At 40.8% G+C, this 23,429-nt stretch overlaps 1 protein-coding gene across 1 annotated transcript; it reads left to right on the forward strand.

Annotated features, from left to right (window-relative positions):
* The first annotated feature begins 1,209 nt into the window (after positions 1 to 1,209).
* On the forward strand, positions 1,210 to 23,429 carry LOC134293709 (nanos homolog 2-like). The gene is made up of 2 exons (XM_062962074.1): positions 1,210 to 2,024; positions 23,424 to 23,429. Exons 1-2 carry the CDS (start codon positions 1,401 to 1,403, stop codon positions 23,427 to 23,429), a joined length of 630 nt encoding a protein of 209 aa, XP_062818144.1. The 5' UTR covers positions 1,210 to 1,400.

The following is a 23,429-nucleotide window of genomic DNA, read 5'->3' on the forward strand; positions in this document are numbered from 1 at the left end:
CCCACGATGCACCGCCTCTCTCTTCTCTCGCGGCTGTCGTTCTTTACCCCTTTGTGCAATCTTGCACAGAAGCCTTCTTTGGGGCGGCGGCCCCTCTTTCTTCCTGTCAGGGAAGCGTGCCGGCCAACGGTGGCCGGCCTAGTATTTCAGTGTGTGGGCCTTGCCGGATGTGGCTTTTTCTTTCCTTTCTTTTCTTTTCATGAAATCAGCGGGGAGGATGGGCGGGTTGTGTTTCCACAGAACACCACTCAAAGAAACAGTTACAGGTATCCAATACTGTTCTAAATTGCTCGACAACAAAATGATAGAATCATAGAAACATGGCACCAAACATCCTAGAATCATAAAGCTAGAAGAGACCATCCAGTCCAACGCCATTCTGCCATGCAAAAACAATATACAGTAGAGTCTCACTTATCCAACACTCGCTTATCCAATGTTCTGGATTATCCAACGCATTTTTGTAGTCAATGTTTTCAATACATCATGATATTTGGGGGTTAATTTGTAAATACAGTAATTACTACGTAATATTACTGCGTATTGAACTACCTTTTCTGTCAAATTTGCTGTTAAACATGATGTTTTGTTGCTTAATTTGTAAAATAACCTAATTTGATGTTCAATAGGCTTTTCCTTAAAGTCTCCTTATCATCCAACATATTTGCTTATCCAACGTTCTGCTGGCCCGTTTATGTTGGATAAGTGAGACTCTACTGTATCCAGAAATATCTGATGCTGTAACCGATATATCATTTACCGTCCCGGAAAACTAGCCAGATGCCCCATGAATGGTCTCAAAAGTCATAGAAATATGGTCACAGACGACATGGAATAATAGAAACATGGTCCCTAAAGTCATAGACTCAAAGAACCAAGTCACAGAATCATCCCAAAAGTCCTAGAATCCTAAAATGATAGAATCATAGAATCATAAAGCTAGAAGAGACCATCCAGTCCAATGCTATTCTGCCATGCAAAAGCAATATAACACTCTTGCAGGCTTCATCATTACTGGATCCGTCCTTCAGGACTTTGGCAAACGTTGGATGTGCAATGTTGCTATTTCATCCAAGGCAGAAATGCAACTCATTTTTGGATGGACAAACAGAACCACAACTGCTAACGTTCCGTTAAGGCAGTGGTTCTCAACCTGTGGATCTCCAGGTGTTTTGGTCTAGAACTCCCAGAAATCCCAGCCAGTTTACCAGCTGTTAGGATTTCTGGGAGTTGAAGGCCAAAACATCTGGGGACCCACAAGTCGAGAACCACTGCCTCAAGGGACAAACTCTGGCATTACCTCCGAAGTGAAAGAATTGGAAAAACCCAACTCTTCCTTGAAAACCTGTGATGTCTATACATGTGTGGGTTAAATCTAGGGCAAAGGAGGGTAAAAATTGATGGGAGGGTCCAATGTGAAAGGTTTTGAACCCCTCCCCTTATATATAAAACAAAGACTCCGCCTCCAATATGTGGCATTCAGTGTGTGTCCACACCAGGGTAGAATTGGCACCATGCTCTCCAGATCAGCCATGCACGTGCCACATTATGCCCCTTCCATGTTCAGGGAGTTTGACAGATGGAAGGACTATCTGAGCCTTGCGAAAGTGGTTACGGAGATCATCGCGGAACGCAAGAAGGTCCCGTTTCCATCTCAGAGTTGGGACACAATGGACTACGACATGCAGCTAGTCCTCAACGAGGACAACTTTGAAACAGCATCACAATGGGTTAATGGAAGCGGTTCCAGCAGCAAGAGCTCCAAAGGTAGTGCCAATGGCCAGGCTTCCCAAAACAAGGAGATTTGCGATTTCTGCAAACACAACGGGGAATCCAAGCAGGTCTATTCGTCCCACCGGCTGAAGGGGATGGACGGCACCGTGGAGTGCCCCATCTTGCGCAAATACACCTGTCCGCTCTGCGGTGCCACGGGCAAAAAGGCCCATACTTTAAAATACTGCCCACTGAGCCAAGGGAAGAGGTCGCTGTATCGCAAGTGCGGACGCAACTCGGCTGGACGCAAGGTGAGGAGATAATAAGATCAGGAGAAGACCGAAGCATTTATTCTTTGTTTTAGTTTGACTTTGGAAAAGAACAACATTTGATTTTGAGCATCATTAACACTCTTTTGATTTCCTCCCACTTTGTTTCAGGTTTGGAGAATGGAAGTCCAATTCTCTTAGACTACATTTGTGAGTCCAGAAATGTTTTTTTTATGTATATTGTTGCCTTCTTTCACATTTGTTGTACCTAGGTTAATTATATTGTGTTTCTTTTAGATGTGTCAGTTGCCTAGTGTGATGACTCATGGGCCCTGCAGTCCTATTCCTGACAGTATTGTGGCAGATGAGGAGGAAAATATGGAGTTTTCCCCAGATTTCCGGTCGGAGTCAGAGCCTTGCCAGCTGCCTGAAGTTCTAGTCCAAGAACCAATTAAACCTGACCTTGGTTGGAACTCTCTCCCTTATGGGTGAAAACAGGCCTACACGACTGATAGAGGATCGAGAGAGAAATTTAGAAGGAGTGCTCGCCTTGCTGCCAAATATGCCACTGATTAGAAGTATTTCCCCTGAGAAAATACGGGGAGTCTTGCACCTGCAAGCTGGTTTCCTTCGCTCCCTGTTCTCTAGGGAAAGTGATTGTTGTTTGGGGAAACGAGACCGAATATAGGGAAATTGCGCGAAGGATTCCTTGCGGAGTCAATTCGTCAGCTCCTGGAGAGAGGTCGTGTGTGTGGACTTCGAATCCTGTTCCTTGCCTCCTGAATCTAGTTCCAAGCCTTGTCCTCGTCTCACGGATTTACCACGGATCTTGTTCCATGCTTCAAGTTGCTTTGCCTTTAGCCACAGCTCCAGCCACGTTCCAAGTTACTTTCAGCCTTGTGTCAAGCTTCATTGGATTCAAGACTTTTGCTGTTTTCCCAACGCTTTGCTTGGCAAAGCTTGTGTTGCGGTTATTGGATTATAATCTTTGGACTCTAATATTTCATATTGGACAATAATCTACTGGACTATATTTGGCCTCATTTGAAAGGTCTGCTTCTGAACTTTATTCTACACTTGTTTTTAATGACTTTATATATTCCTTTAATAAAAATATTAGATAGAATCTGGCCTCAGTGTATCGTTATTGGTGCCCAGCAGCCTAGATCCTGACACCTTGTATCATGCTTTTTTATACATATAATCATGTTTTTTACATATGTAATATCACGTTCCTTTTACATCTGTAATTGCCTTATATCATATTTTATTTTGTGTTTTATATATGCAGTTACTTTACATGTTTCTTTTATGTATGGATGTATAATTTTTACATATTTAATTATATTATTTGCAACTATAATTGCCTAATATCATGCTTCTTTTATATATGCAATGACATCATGTTTATTTTACGTATATAAGTGCCTTATATCATGTCCGGGTTATCATGTGTGTCTCCAGAGGGATGCAGCCCTATCCTTTGCAGGGAAAATATAGAAATATCTTCTAAATGGCTACTGTCTAGAATTTTGTTTTGTAAACAAAGGAAAAGTTTATATGCTATTGGAAAGAAAGATACTATTTTATGTGTATATTTTGGAAAGGAATAGAATTGGTTATTATTACTGTGGTCTAACCTTCAATTGTTTGCAAGTTGTTCTAAAGTTTGGATCGTAGAGTTTAATAAACAGAGTTTATGGTTTTTGCATCAAAACTGTTCATGTTGTGCTTAAATGGGATTGAATTTTCTTTAATTTGTGGCCCATAATAGGCTGGTTATAAGCCTGATCTGGAAGGCAGCCAAGGCAAAAGTTCATTCCATACCATGTTTCACATTCGAAAAGTCGCCAAGATTCACCTGAACTTGATTAAAACGATTAAAGGTTAACCAGGAAGAAGGACACATATTCTAGAAGAGGCTGCAGTTTGCAGCAGTTTGCTTTTGCTTGACCCAACTGGGAAGGGAGTTTCATATATCTATTGTGTATATTATTTTTACTCCTTTATCTAGCGTACTAAGCAACCGCATTTTCTCCTTCATGGTGCTTCTGTGGAAATCGCACATATGGGGGATTAGCAAGCTACTCACCGGAGGTGGCGGGTCATGCCACGCACGAGAAGAGAACCGCTCTCCCAAACGCCGCGTCATGATGTCAAGTTTGTAGTGTGAGGCGAAGGTGAATGATGATGACCACGTCGCCGGACTACAAATATCCTCAAGGGGGACACCTTTGAGAAAGGCTTGGGATGCCGCTACGGCTCTTGTGGAATGCGCCGTCACCCTTTGTGGAGGTTCTTGGCCCGCAAGTCTGTGGCCTTTCCACATATTCTCCACATTGTATGTGTATGAGCCCCAATGGCGAAGTGTGTTAAAGCATTGAGCTGCTGAACTTGCAGACCGAAAAGTCCCAGGTTCAAATCCCGGGAGCAGAGTGAGCGCCCGCTGTTAGCTCCAGCTTCTGCCAACCTAGCAGCTTGAAAACATGCCAATGTGAGTAGATGAATAGGTACCGCTGTGGCGGGAAGGTAATGGCACTCCATGTAGTCATGCCGGCCACATGACCTTGGAGGTGTCTATGGACAACACTGGCTCTTGGGCTTAGAAATGGAGGTGAGCACAACCCCCAGAGTCAGACATGACTGAACTTAACGTCAAGGGATACCTTTACACACACACATATGCAGGGACTACACCAATTTAACAAAGTTTCAGCCACAAAAACAAAGTTTCTGAAGTAGAGCAATGACTTTCACAGTAAAGACAACCCAATTTAACAGGAAATAAGACTTTCAAACCAGGAACAGATTTCTGCAATTATTAAAAAATGGTTTATTATAAAAGCTATGAAAATTTGCCAAAAATCAGAGGATAAGGGAAACGTTCCACATTTTGGTGAGCTATCAGTGTTAAATGTGTTCTACCACTGTACCAAGTTTGAAGAAGATCACTCAAAAAATGAGGGCGGGAGAGCCCCCTAAGTCCCCCCCCCCTTCGGGCTGTTTTTGGGCCACCGCGCATGCGCGTCCGCCATTAACGAATTAATTTAGAAAATAACGAATTTTCGTTAATTTCGAAAAATTTTGGGGGCCAAATTCGTTATTAGCAACAAAAACGAAAAAATGCCCCCTCTAGTTTTGAAACGAGTTTAGAATCAAATTTTTCATGGATCGATCAAGCCTAGCATTTACCATTCAAGAATAATTTTCCCATTTTTAAAAACATGCTAAAATGATGTTACACTTACAAAAAATAAACACTGAATTACTTTGGGGGGTTCTAGAGTGTCCAAGGCAGAGGAAATGGTGCATTATCATAACTGAACACAATTGTGGGCTCTATTTGGTGTGTTGTAATTGAATACTACTTCTTTTCAAAATGCCTTTTGCTACAAACCTAAGTGCAATGTCATAATGCTAAGGACTGCCTGAAAGGCAGTACATGGAATAAAACATAATGTGCACCTATGGACACAGTTTAATCCCATCATTTCCTGTAATATGGTTACACTATTGGGAATGTTTGTTCCCTATCACCCCTTCCCAACCCCTATCTCTCAATGTTCTCTTGATGCTCTTAAGTGAGTGTTCTCTACATACAAAGTGTTCAGTCTGAAAAGGTTAGAACAGGGGTCCACAAACTTTTTAAGCAGAGGGCTGATTCACAGTCCCTCAGACTGCTGGGGGCCGGACTATTGTTTGAAAAAAAAAATTGAACGAATTCCTATGCACATTTCACATATATTATTATCTGAAGTGTAAAGAAACCCATAAAAGAACAATACAATATTTAAAATGAAAAACAAGTTTAACCACATAAACCAACTAGCATTACAGTGGGAAGCATGGGCCTGCTTTTGGATGATGAAATAGTCAAGTTAATTAGGGTTGTTGTTATGTGCCTTCATGTTATTTCAGACTTAGGGTGACCCTAAGTTCAAAGTTTAGGGCAGGAGCTGGGTAAATGACCTTAGGCCTTAGTTTAGGGACCCCTGTGATAGAGTGTTCAGTGCAAATTAGTTTTATGACTATTTCAGCTATAAAAAATAAAACCCTTGTTCTGTTTTGTCAAATTCTGGAACCATAATAATAATAATAATCATCATCATCATTATTATTTTTATATTCCGGCCCATCTTCCCGAAGGGACTCAGCGCGGCTCACAACAGGGACAAGCCCGAACAACGACACAACATATTTGACAAAACTTAAAACATTTCAACAATACACAAAATAATATAATGGACAATACATTAAAATCCAAGCAGATAAAATCAGAGTAATTAAAAGCGAACCAGCGGGGACAGGTTTCATAAAGTGCTATATCATGGAAATGAGTAACAGTGATAAAGTGCCGTACAGTTTTATAAACATAAAAAAGTATTCTGATGACAACTCTACTGGGCCTATTCATTCAAATGCACTCCGGAACAACCATGTTTTCAATTCCCAGTGGAAAATGGGCAGGGAAGGAGCTAATAATGGAGAGAGATAGCTGTGAAACACTCATATTGTACCACTGAAGGTGAAACTCTTAGATGCTCCAAGGTGAATGATCAATTTGGATGGTCAAGAGCAATGTTGGTGGTTTCAAAGATGCTTTATTTCTAGCCATGTTGTAGCAATCCAGCCCTATTATCCTCATGACTCATTTGGCAGCTTCAAGGAATTCAGAGTCTTCAGTTTCTGGGGGAGCATGGTTGCAAAGTTGAAATTGAAAAGGGACCACCAGCACTTGAACTCAAGGCTTGATTTAGTCAACCCAGGAAACTTCATTTGGTCTTGCCATGGCAGAGTGGCAGGCTGATAGCTCTTTCTTGATTCTGTGGTTGGAGAGTCATTGCTGTACTTAGTTGGTGGAACAGCTTGCCTGGCTAATTTCAATAACGAATGAGACTCTGGCATGTTAATTAGTTATGCAACCCCCAAATGAGTTTCTTAAGCTTCAACCAACTATCTAATCCCTCTTGGAGAAACTGATTTTTTGCTTCAGCTTCAAAGAGGAACAAATCTTCTTCTGCTTTTGGTTATGACGCTACACAAAGTGTCTTCTTGGTAGCTTGCCTTTCATAACTTAACCACAGCCCAGCATGTGCACTATCATTAGCCAAATGAATGAACAAACACATACAAAAAGAAAGAAACTCGAATTCTGTGAGGTCTGCTGTGCATTGTATGGCACACTCCAGTACTTACATAGACTCATGTGTTCTTCATGCAATTTCTCTGGCATAAGAAAAAAACATCTTAGTAAATTCAATACACACTTTTGGCCTGATCATCATATTGATTAATTCTGATTCATTTTTATGGCATTGGGGTCTTTTTAGTTCTGCCAAAACCTTGTGCTTGCTGCAATTCAACAAAACTCGGCACATTCAGTTTAGTGGGAGGGACTAGAGGTGGATAATTAATTTTATTGCTGTGAACTAATCCTGTTTGCCATTTTAAACCTCCACCTCAAGGCCATTCAACTTGTTAACATGGCATCATCTTTCCCTACCCATTCCCAATCCCTGTTGCTTTCTTGCAACTGTAATCAACTCACATATTGACTGGAAATACAGCAGCATCTTAGGACAATCTACACTGTCATATCCAGTTTCTGAATCCAGATTATCTGTTTTCAAAGCAGTTCAAAGCAGATAATCTGGATTCAGAAACTGAATTATATGGCAGTGTAGATCCAGCCTTAGACTTCACTGCAAATAAGAATTGGAGTTGAACTATAACATTGACTCAAGGCAAAGAACAGCATGATGCCCCTGTCCATTCAATTTACAAAAGCAGTGCATTAGTTTAAAATGAGGATAGCCAACTGCTTGGCTCACTGCTTTCCAGTAACTTGCCATAATCTCCCAGCTCTTCATCTCCTGGCAGAACCAAATCAGATAAGAATCCTGGAAACACTTGGACCTGCAAAGGCACTAGCAAGTAGAAAATCTGAGGGCCCTTCCAGACAGCTGCTTAATCTGGAGTAAGGAAGTGAGATTGAAAATCCTGGTACCTCAAGGAGAGTCCACATACAGAGCTCTCAGTCCTGGGAAATGTTCCCACAGTATCCAGAAAGATTTAGTTAATACAGATTGAAGGGAACCACAAAAGGTACAGTAGGGCATCAGTCAGAAGTTTTCTTTTAATTGTTTTTCCTTATGATTCTCTGAGATGTACTGCACCTCATAAGCATTTTGCCAAAAGTTGATGTGGATATAATAAAGTGTGCACAAGCAGATTTTCTTTTGTTTCTTCTGAACCACACTCCTGGTGACTCCAAGTTCACCCTCTTGAATGTTGTTTTCCTTTGGGGTGACTTGCTTGCAATATGCTGCCCACTGTGTAATTTGAAGCTCTGTTTCCTTTCAGGAATACACAGGAAATAAGAACAAAGGTATGACTGAAGAGAGTTTTCATGGGAATTGTTTTCCTCTCATGCTTCCATTTAGCCACCCTCAACTGTTTACATCCCTCCATCAGCTGTTTGGGGATTTTAAAATGAAAATAAGCATTGAAGCACTCTTCACTAGTAAAGGTTTCCCCTGACGTTAAGTCCAGTCATGTCTGACTCTGGGGGTTGGTGCTCATCTCCATTTCTAAGCCGAAGAGCCGACGTTGTCCGTAGACACCTCCAAGGTCATGTGGCCGGCATGACTGCATGGAGCGCCGTTACCTTCCCACCGGAGCAGTACCTATTGATCTACTCACATTGCCATGTTTTCGAACTACTAGGTTGACAGAAGCTGGAGCTAACAGCAGGCGCTCATTCTGCTCCCAGGATTCGAACCTGTGACCTTTCAGTCTGCAAGTTCAGCAGCTCAGCGCTTTAACACACTGAGACACCGGAGTCACTAGCAGACCTCAAAAAACCACTGGAACATAAAGTGCTTCATAACACCACATTTTTCGCCTGAGATCAGGTTTTATGCAAACGTTTTTATCACATGTTTTTCATGTGCTGTATAGGACCCTCCCACACACACAAAGAAATCCCCACTGTCTTTGAACCACTGCCCTTCTCATCACCCCACACATGTAGTAGCTGAATGTAGATTCTTACTGAAGTAATGTCACCCAGACAATCTTGAGTTTTAGCCTGTGTTCATTGCAAGTGCCTTTAGCACAGTAACCATTCTAATCGATTGAATCTAGTCAGAATGGGCAAATCTATTTGAGTTGCTGAGCGAATCATGCAAAAATGAGATGCCTAAACGAAAGTGTACTGATTTTAGATGAGTCAATTCAGTTCCTTATGGAGCACAAGGGAAGATGTTCATCAAGTTTTGTAAACATGATTATCTTCTATTTTCTCTGTTTGTTAATTTCATTTCTTTGCCTTGCCACTGTAGGTTACATTTGTGAAGCTGATTTACAGTAAACAGAATCTCAGTAAGGTTGCCTTATGCTTTCAGTTTCCCACCCTCCTCATGGAAGAGTTTTTTTTAAAAGTCGCTGTATTTTCTTCAGACCTTTATAGTAACTAGTTTAATCTCTAATTGAAAACAATAGATTATTATAGAGACACAAATTATACTCTGTGTAATGAATTTCATAAAAAGATAAATGTCGTAATATTGCTTTTTGCCTCTCAGCTAGGGAACATCAAATCTTAAACTAGGGAGCCATTTAGAAATCAAGTTCCACACTGCTGTTGCAAAGGGAGTAAGAATTTTCAAGAAAAAAAAGAGCACAGGAGGAAACTCTAATTCTGTGAACAAGTGGGAACAAACACAGAAATATCAGTTGGCTGTTAGAATGAATATAGTTAGATTAGTAAACAGATGTTGAATGGTACATTTTCAATAATAGGAGAGCTTTTCTGAGAAATGACACAGGAAAAGACATTGTGTGGTCCTCCAGATTTGTTGGATTGCAACTTCTAACAGCCCTCAACAGCACAGCCAATAGTGAGGAATGCTGAGATTAATCAAGCAATGTCTGAGAAGCTGCACAAGACAATCTCAGGGCCCTTCCACACAGCCATATAACCCAGAATATCAAGGCAGAAAATCCCACAATATCTGCTTTGAACTGGGTTATCTGAGTCCACACTGCCATATTCCAGTTCAAAGCAGATAATGTGGGATTTTATTCAACTTTGCGGAAGGGGCCTCAGCCTAAAAAAATCAGAAGGAGGCTTTGCTGCTGCTTCCTCCTGTAAAACAAGGGCAGTGTCTATAAGCATTTTTGAGGGCCTTTCTAGACAAGGGCTCTATCGGATTTTGACCTGAGGAGTCCAAATGACACCTCAGGTAAAAGTGAAGTAATTTGAGAGAAAGCAAGTAAACCCTGCTTTGTTGTGAATTATTTAGATACCCCATTAGATCTGGGTCTTTCTGAAAGGCTCAATTCTAATGGGTTATGGGGCCTGTGGGGACAGACTACTGGGACTGCTTCCGCAATCCCAGTAGTCTGTCCCCACAGCCCAATTCACTTCTGATGATCACATGAAATCTCTGAAGCAGTTTTTATACTCTTCAACCTCACACTCCTAGGAAAAAATAGTCTGCAAAAATTCTGTGGACTTTGTATTAGGGATGAAGATAAAGTAAAGGTAAAGGTTTCCCCTGACGTTACATCCAGTCACCTCTGATCTGGGGGTTGGTGCTCATCTCCATTTATAAGCTGAAGAGCAGGCGTTGTCCGTAGACACCTCCAAGGTCATGTGGCTGGCATGACTGCATGGAGCACCGCTACCTTCCCGCCGGAGCGGTACCTATTGATCTACTCACATTGGCATGCTTTTGAACTGCTAGGTTGGCAGAAGCTGGAGCTAACAGTGGGCGCTCACTCTGCTCCCGGGATTTGAACCTGGGACCTTTCGGTCTGCAAGTTCAGCAGCTCAGTGCTTTAACACACTTCGCCACCGGGGCTTTAGGGATGAAGATGATTCAATGTATATGAACTAAAAGCCCTAGCATTCCTATATTTTATTGGTTACTTTGCTTACTTTAAGAAAGATTTGTTTAAAGGGCATATGAAAGAATCCTAGTTTGGTGAGGCACCAGCATTCTTTGACACAGGAAGTTAAAGACCTTGTTAAACTACAACCCCATGATTCTCTAACATTGAGCCATGGCTGTTAAAGTAGAGTCAAACTGCATCAATTCTACAGTGTAAATGCATCCAAACAAACCCATGTTAACTACCCTGTTTCCCCTAAAATAAGACATCCCCAGAAAATAAGACCTAGAAGAGGTTTTGCTGAATTGCTAAATATAAGGCCTCCCCCAAAAATAAGACCTAGTAAAGTTTTTGTTTGGAAGCATGCCCGCCGAACAGTACACCAGAGCATGCAGGATTGGTAAATGTACGTACCATAAAGTGTTGTACATGGAAATATTGGTAGTAACAAGAAATTCTTGATAGGATTCACAGTTTGTCTGGTTATGCTGATTTATGATGACAACTACTGTACAGTATATAATAAATGCTCATTTTTTTGTTCAACAATAAATGTGAATTCTTCTCCATGGAAAAATAAGACATCCCCTGAAAATAAGACCTAGAGCATCCTTGGGAGCAAAAATTAATATAAGACACTGTCTTATTTTCGGGGAAACACGGTAATAACCTTGCTGACCTGTCTTCTTCAGCCATAAAATTAACTGTGTTTTGTTTAAACGATTCTGAAACTGTTAGACCTTGATGACGCTGAAAGATTGAGTTTTCCCTCACTCTTTACTGTATAGAGTTCTCTCTCTCCAAAAAATACTAACTAGATCCAGAGCTCCTAAAAAACATTACTAGAAGAAAGAGATCACACTGGAAAAAATAATGAATGCTTATGGCCCTTTTTGTCATAACTACTTTTCTAAAGTGTATACTTTGAGCAGGTGGGATGCAAGCAGGCCCATGGGACAGGAGTCTCAGTCCTGGAGCAACCACAGCATCCCTGATTTCCTTACGAGTCATTAAATCAGAATTGCTGCTTCTCCCATGCCAGCCAAATTTGACCTCCCCTTTTAAAAAAATATCTTTGCACATATATCCTAGAGAGAACTAGTCTCAAACACCACCCACCCTGCTGCTATGTAGGTGTGCATTGCATTACAAATACTTGAAATGGCCCATAGTTCATTTCATCAGACATAAATCACCATTGGGTACCATCCAGCCACACCAAGAAGAGTGGGATTATACTTTCAAATAAAAGAGCATGTCATCAACATTATTCCTGAAACTGAGTTTTAAGATGAGCTAGGAAATAGCCACAGATTCATTATGGGTTGGAAAGGAGCATAGCTCTGCAAAAGAGCACACAGTTAATGTGAGGAAGGTTCTGGATTCATTCTCTTTTATCTCCACATATGGCCAGGAGAGACACCTACACAAAACTTTGGAGAGCTACTACCAGTCATTCTGGAGGGAAAGTACAGCCCACATGCCATTTTGAGGGGTCCTCAGAACCTCATTCCCTTCCTAGGGGATGCAAGGCTAATTTTGTGATATGTTTGCTCCCATGAGGATAAGATTTTATTAGCCAAGAAATAAAAGTAGAAACCAGTTATTGATTTTTTTTTCTAGTTAAATAAATGTCCCCATCTCAAGACAAAAAAAAAGTTGGGAAGGGCTTAAAAATTCAACCCCTCCTTATTTGAAGGTTCTGTTTGTCTGTTTAAAAAACATTTGGAGGGAAATCTTTTTTAAAATTCTGTAGGTGGAAGCATACCTTCAGAATGCGTAGCTTTCAGAGAGACTAACAAAAGTCAGCACCTGAACTTGATGAATTGATCTTGCCATCTATTTATGAGAGGAGTAGATATACAGTAGAGTCTCACTTATCCAAGCCTTGCTTATCCAAGCCTCTGAATTATCTAAGCCATTTTTGTAGTCAATGTTTTCAATATATCGTGATATTTTGGTGCTAAATTCGTAAATACAGTAATTACAACATAACATTATTGTGTATTGAACTACTTTTTCTGTCAAATTTGTTGTATAACATGATGTTTTGGTGCTTCATTTGTAAAATCTTAACCTAATTTGACGTTTAATAGGCTTTTCCTTAATCCCTCCTTATTATCCAAGATATTTGCTTATCCAAGCTTCTGCTGGCCCGTTTAGCTTGGATAAGTGAGACTCTACTGTATTCAGAGCATCACAAAGTGTTTATATTTTACTTTTTACTCATTGCCAAACTGGGATATCATACACGTCAATATTTTACAGTGAAAACTAAAATGTGTGTGCCTAAGTAACATCAGAGTGTGTTCAACATGACCAAAGCCTTTAATGAAAAAGAACACAAATGCTAATAGAATTCACAGCAGTTTGTTTTTGCCTAAGCCTATTGGGAATCAAGATTGCTCTGCTTCCCAAGGTTGCAATCTCCACTTTGAACTCCTTTTATAGGAACTGCAGTAAATTCAGGAAAGAGAAGAAATGGAAGGAAGAGCAAAATAAAACTGATAAATTTCAAAAATAGTTGAAAAGGGGGAAGACAGAGGATTAATCTAGATCATACATGCCAAAAAGGGATAGTTGGGATGCATTCACATAGTACCTATAATTCAGAAGAGAATGGGTTAAAAGGGGGGTGGACACATGAAGTTTATGCTAAATGAGTGCTCAATCACTGCAATGGAGGGAAAACCTGATTCAAAAAGATCCTCCTTTATCCAGTTCATGGCAAAAAAGTGGATTTTCCCATGACTGTGTTGCCCTGCAGTCATGTAAAGTTTGGGACTTCCCTCTTTACCCCCTGTGTTTCCTACCTGTGCTGGTTTTAAAAAGCCCAATACAGCTGATCAGGCTCCCACCAAGACACAGCTGATTTCAAGCTGGTTTTAAGAAAGGAGAAGCAGAGAGCATTAGAGGTCTCTGAAAGCGTTTATTTTAAACTTTGTAATATTAAATAGATTGTGAATAAGGAATTGGAGAAAGAGGAAAATCTTTCTCCAATCTTTTAAAAAATACCCACCGTTATGCGCTGATGCTTATTTGTGCACATAGGAATCTCTCCATGTTTGTATTAGGATATTCACATGTGTGCATATAAGCATCAGTGCATTGTTGTTGTTATTGTTGTTGTTGTTTTTTAAAAAAACTTCTACCGGATGTCCCCCATCCACCCTCCATTTTATCCCGAGACATAGAAGGGCTGTGAGGATAGCAGGGGAATAAAGGCTGAGACTGGCAGGTCTATGTGGGGACCTGCTTTGAGTCCTGGGTTTGTTTATCCTACATATTAATCCCTCATTTTGGCACAGTCTGGAAGCGCCCTTTGAAGTTGTAGGATACTAGAACAATTCCAGTGTGCTTTAGTTTTCTTAGTCAATGTTATGTACAAGGAGAGTTTCCTGACTTCTCTGAGCATGACATAGAAAAAGAATGTTGCCATGTTTGAAAGAGGAGAAAGTTGTCACAATCACAAACATTCCTATATTAAAAATCTAGAGTTAGTGAATGTAGTTCTTATTCTGAATGTACTACGTTCAGCAACTCCATACCAGTTTATAGCTTATCTATCTATCATTCGATCCTGACAGATACATATATTACATTCTAGCATGGAACTCATTTGACTGTTTTGCTGTGACATCATCTTATCTCTGAAACTAGCAACCTGCTAATAACTTCATTTTCTGGTCGAAGTTTTCCAAATTAAATTAAGCAGGCAAAACATCTTAGGCTCACCAATTCATTTTTAAAGTGTAGCTGAAGGACATTTTTAGAGAGGTTGATTTTAAAACTTGGTTATAGTGATATTCATTGTAGAGTTGGACCATCCTAGCAAGGTGATAATAAATGGGGGAGTTGGTGTTGGCATTGGTGTTAATTTAACACAAAGCTCTAAATTTTCAACACTTGGCTGCTAAATAGTATAGCACATCAAAGTGTGAGATTATATGAATAGAAAAATTAGATTTAAAGCTTGCTATATAGGCTGTCATCGAACTACATAGGTTTGTTTCTTAGATTCTGAGAACACCATTGTGTGGAAGCTAAATGCTGCCTGAGTACTCAAAAGCTGTCCTTGATTTTTCTCTCTTTAAAAGTGGAAATAAAAGATATTACTTTGATCTAAAGTAATAACAAGTGAGCTCTAAATCTACTAAGTAAAAATATTGAAATAATAAAATATATTTCCAGATAGATTTTGTAACTCATTAAAGATGTTACCTAGTGTGCACCTATGCTATTAGCCTTCCCAGGTTTCTTTTATTTCTGTGCAGTTAGCAACAGAAAGGTAGCTTTTCTCAAAGCCTTGTTATATACTTATCTATTTTTAATGATTCTTGATATCACAGATTTCAAAAAAAATTGAAGCAATAAAAACAATGAAAGTAATAAAAATGTTTTTAAAGAGCTTCATAAAGTACCCCTGTCTATAAAGTTTCCAAGCTAAGACTTAGCATAGACATGTTAAATACATCAAAGGAGAAGGACAATCCTGACTGACCAGCAGAGGCGGTCCAACCATAAGGCGAAATAGGCATTTGCCTGTGGCGCCATCGTCCCGGGGGCACCATCGTCCTGGGAGGAGGGCACCACTCTCCACCTCCTTCTCTTTCGGGCCTTCCAGCGGCCGCGCTGGGCCTTCCGGCCAGCGCAGACCCACCTTCGCACCACACAAGCCCACCTTTGGGGCCTTCAGAGATTGTGAGGTCTGTAGGAACTTGGAAGCTAGGTATGTGGGGTTTATATATCTGTAGAAGGTCCAGGGTGGGAGAAAGAACTTTTCTTTGAAGCAGGTGTGAATGTTGTAATTAATCACCTTGATTAGCATTTAATGGCCCTGTGGCTTCAAGGCCTGGCTTCTTCTTGCCTGGGAGAATCTTTTTTTGGGAGGAGTTAGCTGTCCCTGATTGTTTACTGTCTGGATTTCTTCTGTTTTCAGAGTGTTGTTCTTTATTTATTGTCCTGATTTTAGAGGTTTTTTTTTTAATACTGGAGGCTATCTGGGTTATCTAAGTCCACACTGCCCTATATCCCTGTTCAATGTTTAGTGCTAAATTTGCAAATGTAGTAATTCCTACATAACATTACCATGTATTGAACTGCTTTTTCTATTGATTTGTTGTAAAACATGATGTTTTGGTGCTTAATTTTTAAAATCATAATGTAATTTGATGTTTTATAGGCTTTTCCTTTATACTTCCTTATTATCCAACATTTTCGCTTATCCAACGCTTTTATTTTTCAGTGATTGGTTTGGGGGGGGCGCCAAAATTCTGTTCGCCTACACTTGAAAAATACCTAGGGCCGGCTCTGCTGACCAGGAGGACAGATTTAAGTAGATACGCAATGGGTATGTTATGTCTAATGCACAGAAAATTCTAGGGAAAAAAATTCTAGCTCCATGTTAATTTATTGTAACAGTCGTATGTAAAAATGTCTTCATCTGACTGAGCATATCGAGGAAGGCTATGAGAAAGGCTGCACTACGGGAACAGTTTTTGTGGACCTTACGGCAGCCTATGACACGGTGCAACATAGAAAAATGCTGCATAAAGTCTACCATATCACCCGGGACTTTGACTTTACAAAAACTGTCCAGACCCTCCTAGAAAACCGCAGCTTCTATGTGGAGTTTCAGGGCCAGAAAAGCAGATGGAGGAGGCAAAAGAATGGTTTACCCCAAGGCAGCGTTCTTGCACCGACCTTATTTAACATCTTCACGAACAATCAGCCACTACCACCACTCACAAAGAGCTTTATATATGCTGATGACCTTGGCCTTACAACACAAGCGAAAGATTTTGAAACAGTTGAAAAGCAACTCACTAATGCCTTGAAAGATCTCTCCAGCTACTACAAAGAGAACCACCTGAAGCCTAACCCTGCCAAGACACAAGTGTGTGATTTCCACCTACGTAACCAGGAAGCCAACAGGAAACTGAAAGTTACTTGGGAAGGCCAAGAGCTCGAACACTGTTTCCATCCTAAAGCCCTTGGTGTCACCTTAGATCGAACATTAACATATAGGAAACACTGCACGAACACCAAGCACAAAGTAGCTGCACGCAACAACATCCTGCAGAAACTGACTGGCAGCGCATGGGGTGCAGACCCACAAGTAATAAGAACATCAGCCCTGGTCTTGTCTTTCTCAACGGCAGAGTATGCCTGTCCTGTTTGGCACAAGTCTGCCCATGCAAAGCAGGTGGACATAGTACTGAATGAAACATGCAGAATCATCACAGGATGCCTTAAACCTACACCTGTTGATAAACTCTACAAGTTAGCTGGCATTGCCCCTCCTGACGTGCGACGGGAAGTTGCTGCTAACTGCGAGAGAAAAAAAGGTTGAACATTGTGAAAGCCACCCACTGCATGACTATCAGCCTCCTCCCACCAGACTCAAATCAAGGAAGGGCTTCATGAGAACCCCCACTCCTCTTGATGTTCCTCCAGCAACAGAAAGGGTGTCCCTCTCGGAAGCTAAACCAGGCAATTCCAACTGGATGGCCCCCCATGAGGGTCTTCCTCCAGGGGCAAACCAAGAATGGGCAACTTGGAAGTCCCTAAACAGACTGAGAAGCGTAGTGGGCAGATCTAAAGACAATCTGGCAAGGTGGCACTACCTGGAGGAATCCTCCACCTTGTGTGACTGTGGAGCAGAACAAACAACTCCGCATATGTATGCTTGCCCACAATACCCTGCCTCATGCACGGAGGAGGAGTTGTTTAAAGCTATGGACAATGTGGTTGCTGTTGCCCGCTTTTGGTCCAAAACTATTTAGTTGCTTGTGATTTCCTTCCCCCCCCCCCCCCATCATTTTTGAAATGTATTTGTCGTGCAATGCTTTTGACACAAAATAAATAAATGTAAAAATGTCAACGGATACACAGCTATAGTCTGAAAGCTCCAAGACTGTGTCAAATATGGGAAGTTGACCACTTCATGTGAAGCACTGTATTTAAAACATGGACTAAAGTAAAGTGAGTCTTCAATTCAGAACTGTGATAGCAATACAGGATAGAGTACTAATGGTAGGCATGTTTGTTTCCAACTCACTCTTCAGCCCACTGGAGGGCACCTCTATTTTCCCGAACAGGTTTTAATAGTACAGCAAAATCTGGGGGAGCACCCTATGACTGCAAGAGTCTGTGAATGAAATTCTCTTTATGGAATTTCTGGATTTAACACATAATGTGTGAAATAGCTAAGATGATAGTGCAAGACAAAGATGACAGCTCCGTCTTATACTATCATTTTTTACTGGAGCATATGTAATAAAATTGCACATTTCAGCAACACTGTGGCTCCACGTGCACAGTGAGCAGACTCTGCTGTATTAAGCCTTTTCTTTATATTTTGTCCTACCATGAGGTAGAATGAAGAAGTAGAATCCTAGGGGGGATAAACCACACTATGAGTCCCTGAAATGCTAAGGGAAGCCATTCTTTCAGTCTTATTACTCTCAAGGATATGATTGATGGGAAGAAGGGAGAAGATTTTTTTTGGTGGTTTCCCTAGCCTTGGGGACCCTTCCCTAGGGAGGCTAGAATGGTTCCCTCTTTGCTATCCTTCCACTAGTAGGTGACGACTTTGTGATTCAGACTTGTTTATTTATCATATCAGAAATGAAACCAAGGGTACAGTTGTATTTAGAAACACAAACAAAGTTAAAAACTTGCCATTATATTAAATGTCCTTTGACCAGAAACTGGCTATTTAGAGTGCCTCTGGTATCGCTGCAAGAAGGTCCTCCATTGTACATGTGGCAAGGTTCAGACCGCATTGTAATAGGTGGTCTATTATTTGCTCTTCCCCACACTTGCACGTCGGGGACTCCACTTTGTAACCCCATTTCTTAAGGATGGCCCTGCATCTCGTGGTGCCAGAGCACAGTCTGTTCAGCACCTTCCAAGTCACCCAGTCTTCTGTGTGCCCAGAAGGGAGTCTCTCATCCGGTCTCAGTCATGGGTTGAGGTTCCTTGTTTTAGACTGCCACTTTTAGACACTCACTTGCTGAGGTGTTCCTGCGAGTATCTCTGCAGATCTTAGAAAACCAATTCTTGATTTAGGGCATTGGCATGTTGGCTGATATCCAAACAGGGGATGGGTCAGAAATGTCACTGCCTTGGTCCTTTCATTGTTGTCTGCTACTTCCGGGTGGATGTCAGGTGGTGCAATACCAGCTTAACAGTATAATTTCTTCTGTGGTGTGGGGCATTGACATCCTGTGATAACATGGCATTAAGAGCCATGTCCATTGTTTTAATGTGGTGAGATATGTTCCAAACTGGGCATGCGTACTCAGCAGCAGAATAGCAAAACACAAGGACAAATGTCTTCACTGTATCTGGTTGTGATCCCCAGATTGTGCCAGTCAGCTTTCATATGATATTGCTTCTAGCACCCACTTTTTAAAAAAGAAGAAGAAGGAGGAGGAGGAGGCTTTTAAGGAAAGGCATGTAAGAGAGCACAATGTTGTTTTAATTGGGGTTTTTTTAAAATAATCCCTTTGCACTGTGTTTTAAACTATTTGGCAAATGGTTTAATTATATTTTAATTTTGACTTTGTATATGCTTTTAGTTTTAGTTTTTGGAGCCCCGATGGCGAAGTGTGTTAAAGCACTGAGCTGCTGAACTTGCAGACCAAAAGGTCCCAGGTTCAAATCCCGGGAGCAGAGTGAGCTCCCGCTGTTAGCTCCAGCTTCTGCCAACCTAGCAGTTCGAAAACATGCCAATGTGAGTACCGCTCCAGCAGGAAGGTAATGGTGCTCCATGCAGTCATGCCAGCCACATGACCTTGGAGGTGTCTACGGACAACACCGGCTCTTTGGCTTAGAAATGGAGATGAGCACCAACCCCCAGAGTCGGTCATGAATGGACTTTACGTCAGGGGAAACCTTTACCTGTTTTACCTTAGTTATTTGGGATATCATATGGGAGAATACTGGGATATAGATCTAGGACCTCATCATACGGGCAAGTGGAAAGTGAGGGGAACTGTCCTCTTTCCCTGTCTCCTGGGATGGCCTCCCATCCACATGGGTTCCTATGTTTTCCCCGTGCTTTTCCCACTTCCTCTTCATGTTCTCCTGACTCCTCCAAAGCCAATCCAAGCTCCCTTCCTCCACACTGCCAAAACAGAGCCCCATGAAGTCCTACTGGATGTTGCCCTGCATCATGGGATGGGCTCTGTGGGACTCTGTTTTGGCAACATGGAGAAATGGGGAGAAGACATAAAGAAGGTTGAATCAGATAAGGTCCTTAATAAATAAATTTTAAAACTGTGATCATTTTAATTTGTAAGATGTCTTGAGTCCCAAAGGTATAAGGCAAAATAGATGATGATGATGACGATGAATATGATATACTAGATCAACGACTTAGTTACATCTGGTCTGATTTCTCACCCACTCTCCCTGTCCACCTTAACAGCCAGCAGCCAGATCAGGCAAAGGAGATGTTCAGCTTCTGACTGGAGGACAAGGAAGATGAGGCACCTTCCCCCTGCTGATAATGACAAGGAGTTGTGATATGGGTCCACTTCCTCACTGACACAACCTTACTTGTTGGTGGGAGGGAATGGAGAAATCTTTCTTCCAATCAAAAACTAAACAGGCTTCCTTTGTACAAAAAAGTGACTGGCTCATAATATGGGCTTGGGATGGCATTTACATAGGTTTTGCAGTAAAACTACATACTTACTGAATACAGATTGGTTATGGTCCGTAACCATGCCAAATGTCAGCCAGAGTCATTCACTTCCCCCAGTATCCCTCATTTTTATCTACAGCTGTGGGTGGGGTAGTTGTCCAAATATTGTAAAACTACTCCTCTCATCGCCCCTTGGGAATGTTTTGGAAAGGCAGGAGCTGCAGTTCACAAACACCCAACGTCTATCTGTCCCTCATCCCTGTGTCCTAAGGCAAGCAATTATTTAACTCTTATTTACTTTGGCTATGGTAGTTGTGACTGATGGGAGTGGTAGTCCAACATCTGGAAGTAAACACATTACCCCCTGCCCCCTTGATGGACAGTAGCTTTCCATTATTTATCCACTCATTTGTATATTTTCTACATCTACATATAGGAATGAAGACAGATTATTATATTTTTATCTGTATAACTTCAGCTAACTAAAACAAATTTAATTATATTGCACATAAATATGTCCTTATTTTAGAGTTTATTTAATTGTCATTGACAGTTTTATAATTACAAGCTCCCATGCAACTTTTCTTATTGTCAGAATTATGTAATATTTAAGTTACTCTGTTGCTCAGTAAAACTTATATTGTTGTATAAGATCAGTTACCTTCTCCTATTTAGCTAGAATGTGACTACCTGTAATGCTGTCACCCTGTTATCTAAGCAACAATAAACATAAAAGAACTGCAGTATCCCCCCCTTCTTTTGCTTCCATTGTTTGCTTATTTCAACGACAAAAAAGCCATGAAAACAAGATGCCAGTGGAACTGTAGTTTCCTGAAATGTATATACTTTTGAGAATGTAGAGCTTATAAATAAATATCAATGAAATGAAATTTAAAAATGAATCATTCATATCTGTATTATTGCAGAATTTCTTTATATAACACTTGAAGTTTCAGATCCCTATATTTTCTTCCTTTTATCACTGTGTATTCCTTTCTTTCCTCTCCCTTTCTCACTCCATCTCAATTTCTCTCTCTCCTTCTTTTTAGTAATGTATTGTTTTCCTATTTCTGATTTCAACTTGTGGGTGTCAGGGGAGAGTTGGAAGATTCAAACCAAAGGCCATTCCCTCAGCCTTTCACATGAGAAAATTGTTAGGCATATTAAAGTATTCCTGACTATGTTGCATTCCTTTGTTCAGAGTGAGTTTTGGGAACACATCATTTTCTCATTATATTTCCATAAAATATACTTGATCTATTCTATTCTTAGACTACCTCTGATGTGGTCTGTGAGTGGAGCACAGTATAAAAATATTTCTTTTCTTTTTCTTTTTAATTCATGACAAAATGTTTCCACTTCTACAATGCTTTTTTTTTTTAATCTCATATAGGTCTCTGAATGCAAGACTTTATGGGAAGGTTTAACAGTGTTCAGCCAAAATTAAAGGGGATGTGGGAAGAGTTTTCTTATCTCTTATGGCAGCAAAGGCTCCACCCTTAGCTAAAATCTTTATTAGAATAGAAATGAAAGGATACACCCAAAAGAATGGGGGAAAGCTGCTTCCTTCCACCAGGAAATCTGTGTTAAATTGCTATTCACAATTAATGCAGATTAAGTTGATCTTGGAATCTAACCATCTCTCAGGGTCCATATACGTTGAAGAATGAATGCAGCTTGACCTCACTTTTACTGCCATGGATCCATGCTATGGAATTTGGAGCCTTGTAGTTTTGGTGCTCTTTAACACCAGCTTTCATGATCCCATGGAACTGAACAATGATGGCTAAAGTGGGGTCATACTGCATTCATTCTACAGTTTTTATACACAGTAGAGTCTCACTTATCCAACATAAACAGGCCGGCAGAACATTAGATAAGCAAAAATGTTGCATAATAAGGAGGGATTAAGGCCTATTAAACATCAAATTGCGTTATGATTTTACAAATTAAGCATAAAACATGATGTTTTACAACAAATCGAGAGAGAAAAGTAGTTCAATAGATGGTAATGTTATGTAGTAATTACTGTATTTATGAATTTAGCACCAAAACATTGCAAAGTATTGAAAACATTGACTACAAAAACACTGACTACTAAAAGGCAAACTGCGTTAGATAATCCAGAAAGTTGGATAAGCGATGGTTGGATAAACAAGACTCTACTGTACCCTCATTCTCAATTTTGTTGTGTTTCTCTCAAAATCATCTGCATTTTTCCTTGTTTCATATTGGGTTATGAGACTTTAGTGGTGAGGCTTTCCACCAAGGGCCCATCCAAATTATTCCTCCAGTAAAACTGAATTAATTTAGAACAAAGCAGGGTTCCTAATTAATGAAACACCTGGTAAGATCTGGGTCTTAGGTAAGATTCAGGTCTTATCAGGTGTGGGCCCGGTGTAGATTGGGCCCTGGGAACACATCATGCAATCCCCAGGCCTAATCCACACAAGCATCTCGTTTTCTTGGGCTCCAAAAAATGAGAGGACACACACCACCAAGACCCCAAAAGAATCCCAAAAACATTTTTTAAACTTATCCGACTGCCATCATGGTCCGCCTCCCCCTCCCCCCCCCCCCCGCCATCTCCTGCCGTGTTATTTCTATGCACCAGAGGGTGTAAGGAGGACCATAATGGTGGTCAAGTAAGTTTTTTAAAAATGGGCATTCTTTTGGTTTTGGGGGACTTCAGGATGTCATGTAGCCATTCTCCCCAGGAAAGCCCAGGTTTTGGTCGAATTGTGGGGACTTAAACTCACACCGAAGCGGGTTTTAAAAACCCGCTTTGGCGAGGGTTTAATCCCTTTGTGAAAGTACCCTAAATGACACTTTAAAACTAATAATTCTCCTTCTTTGGCCTCTTTCTCCTTCTCTTCCTCTTTCTTCAGTATTAA

The sequence above is a fragment of the Anolis carolinensis genome, chromosome 1 (assembly GCF_035594765.1).
Source record: "Anolis carolinensis isolate JA03-04 chromosome 1, rAnoCar3.1.pri, whole genome shotgun sequence".
NCBI lineage: Eukaryota > Metazoa > Chordata > Lepidosauria > Squamata > Dactyloidae > Anolis > Anolis carolinensis.

Excerpts from the sequence above, each read along its gene's own strand:
- LOC134293709 (XM_062962074.1), top strand. The coding sequence starts at position 1,401 with ATGGGAGGGTCCAATGTGAAAGGTTTTGAACCCCTCCCCTTATATATA.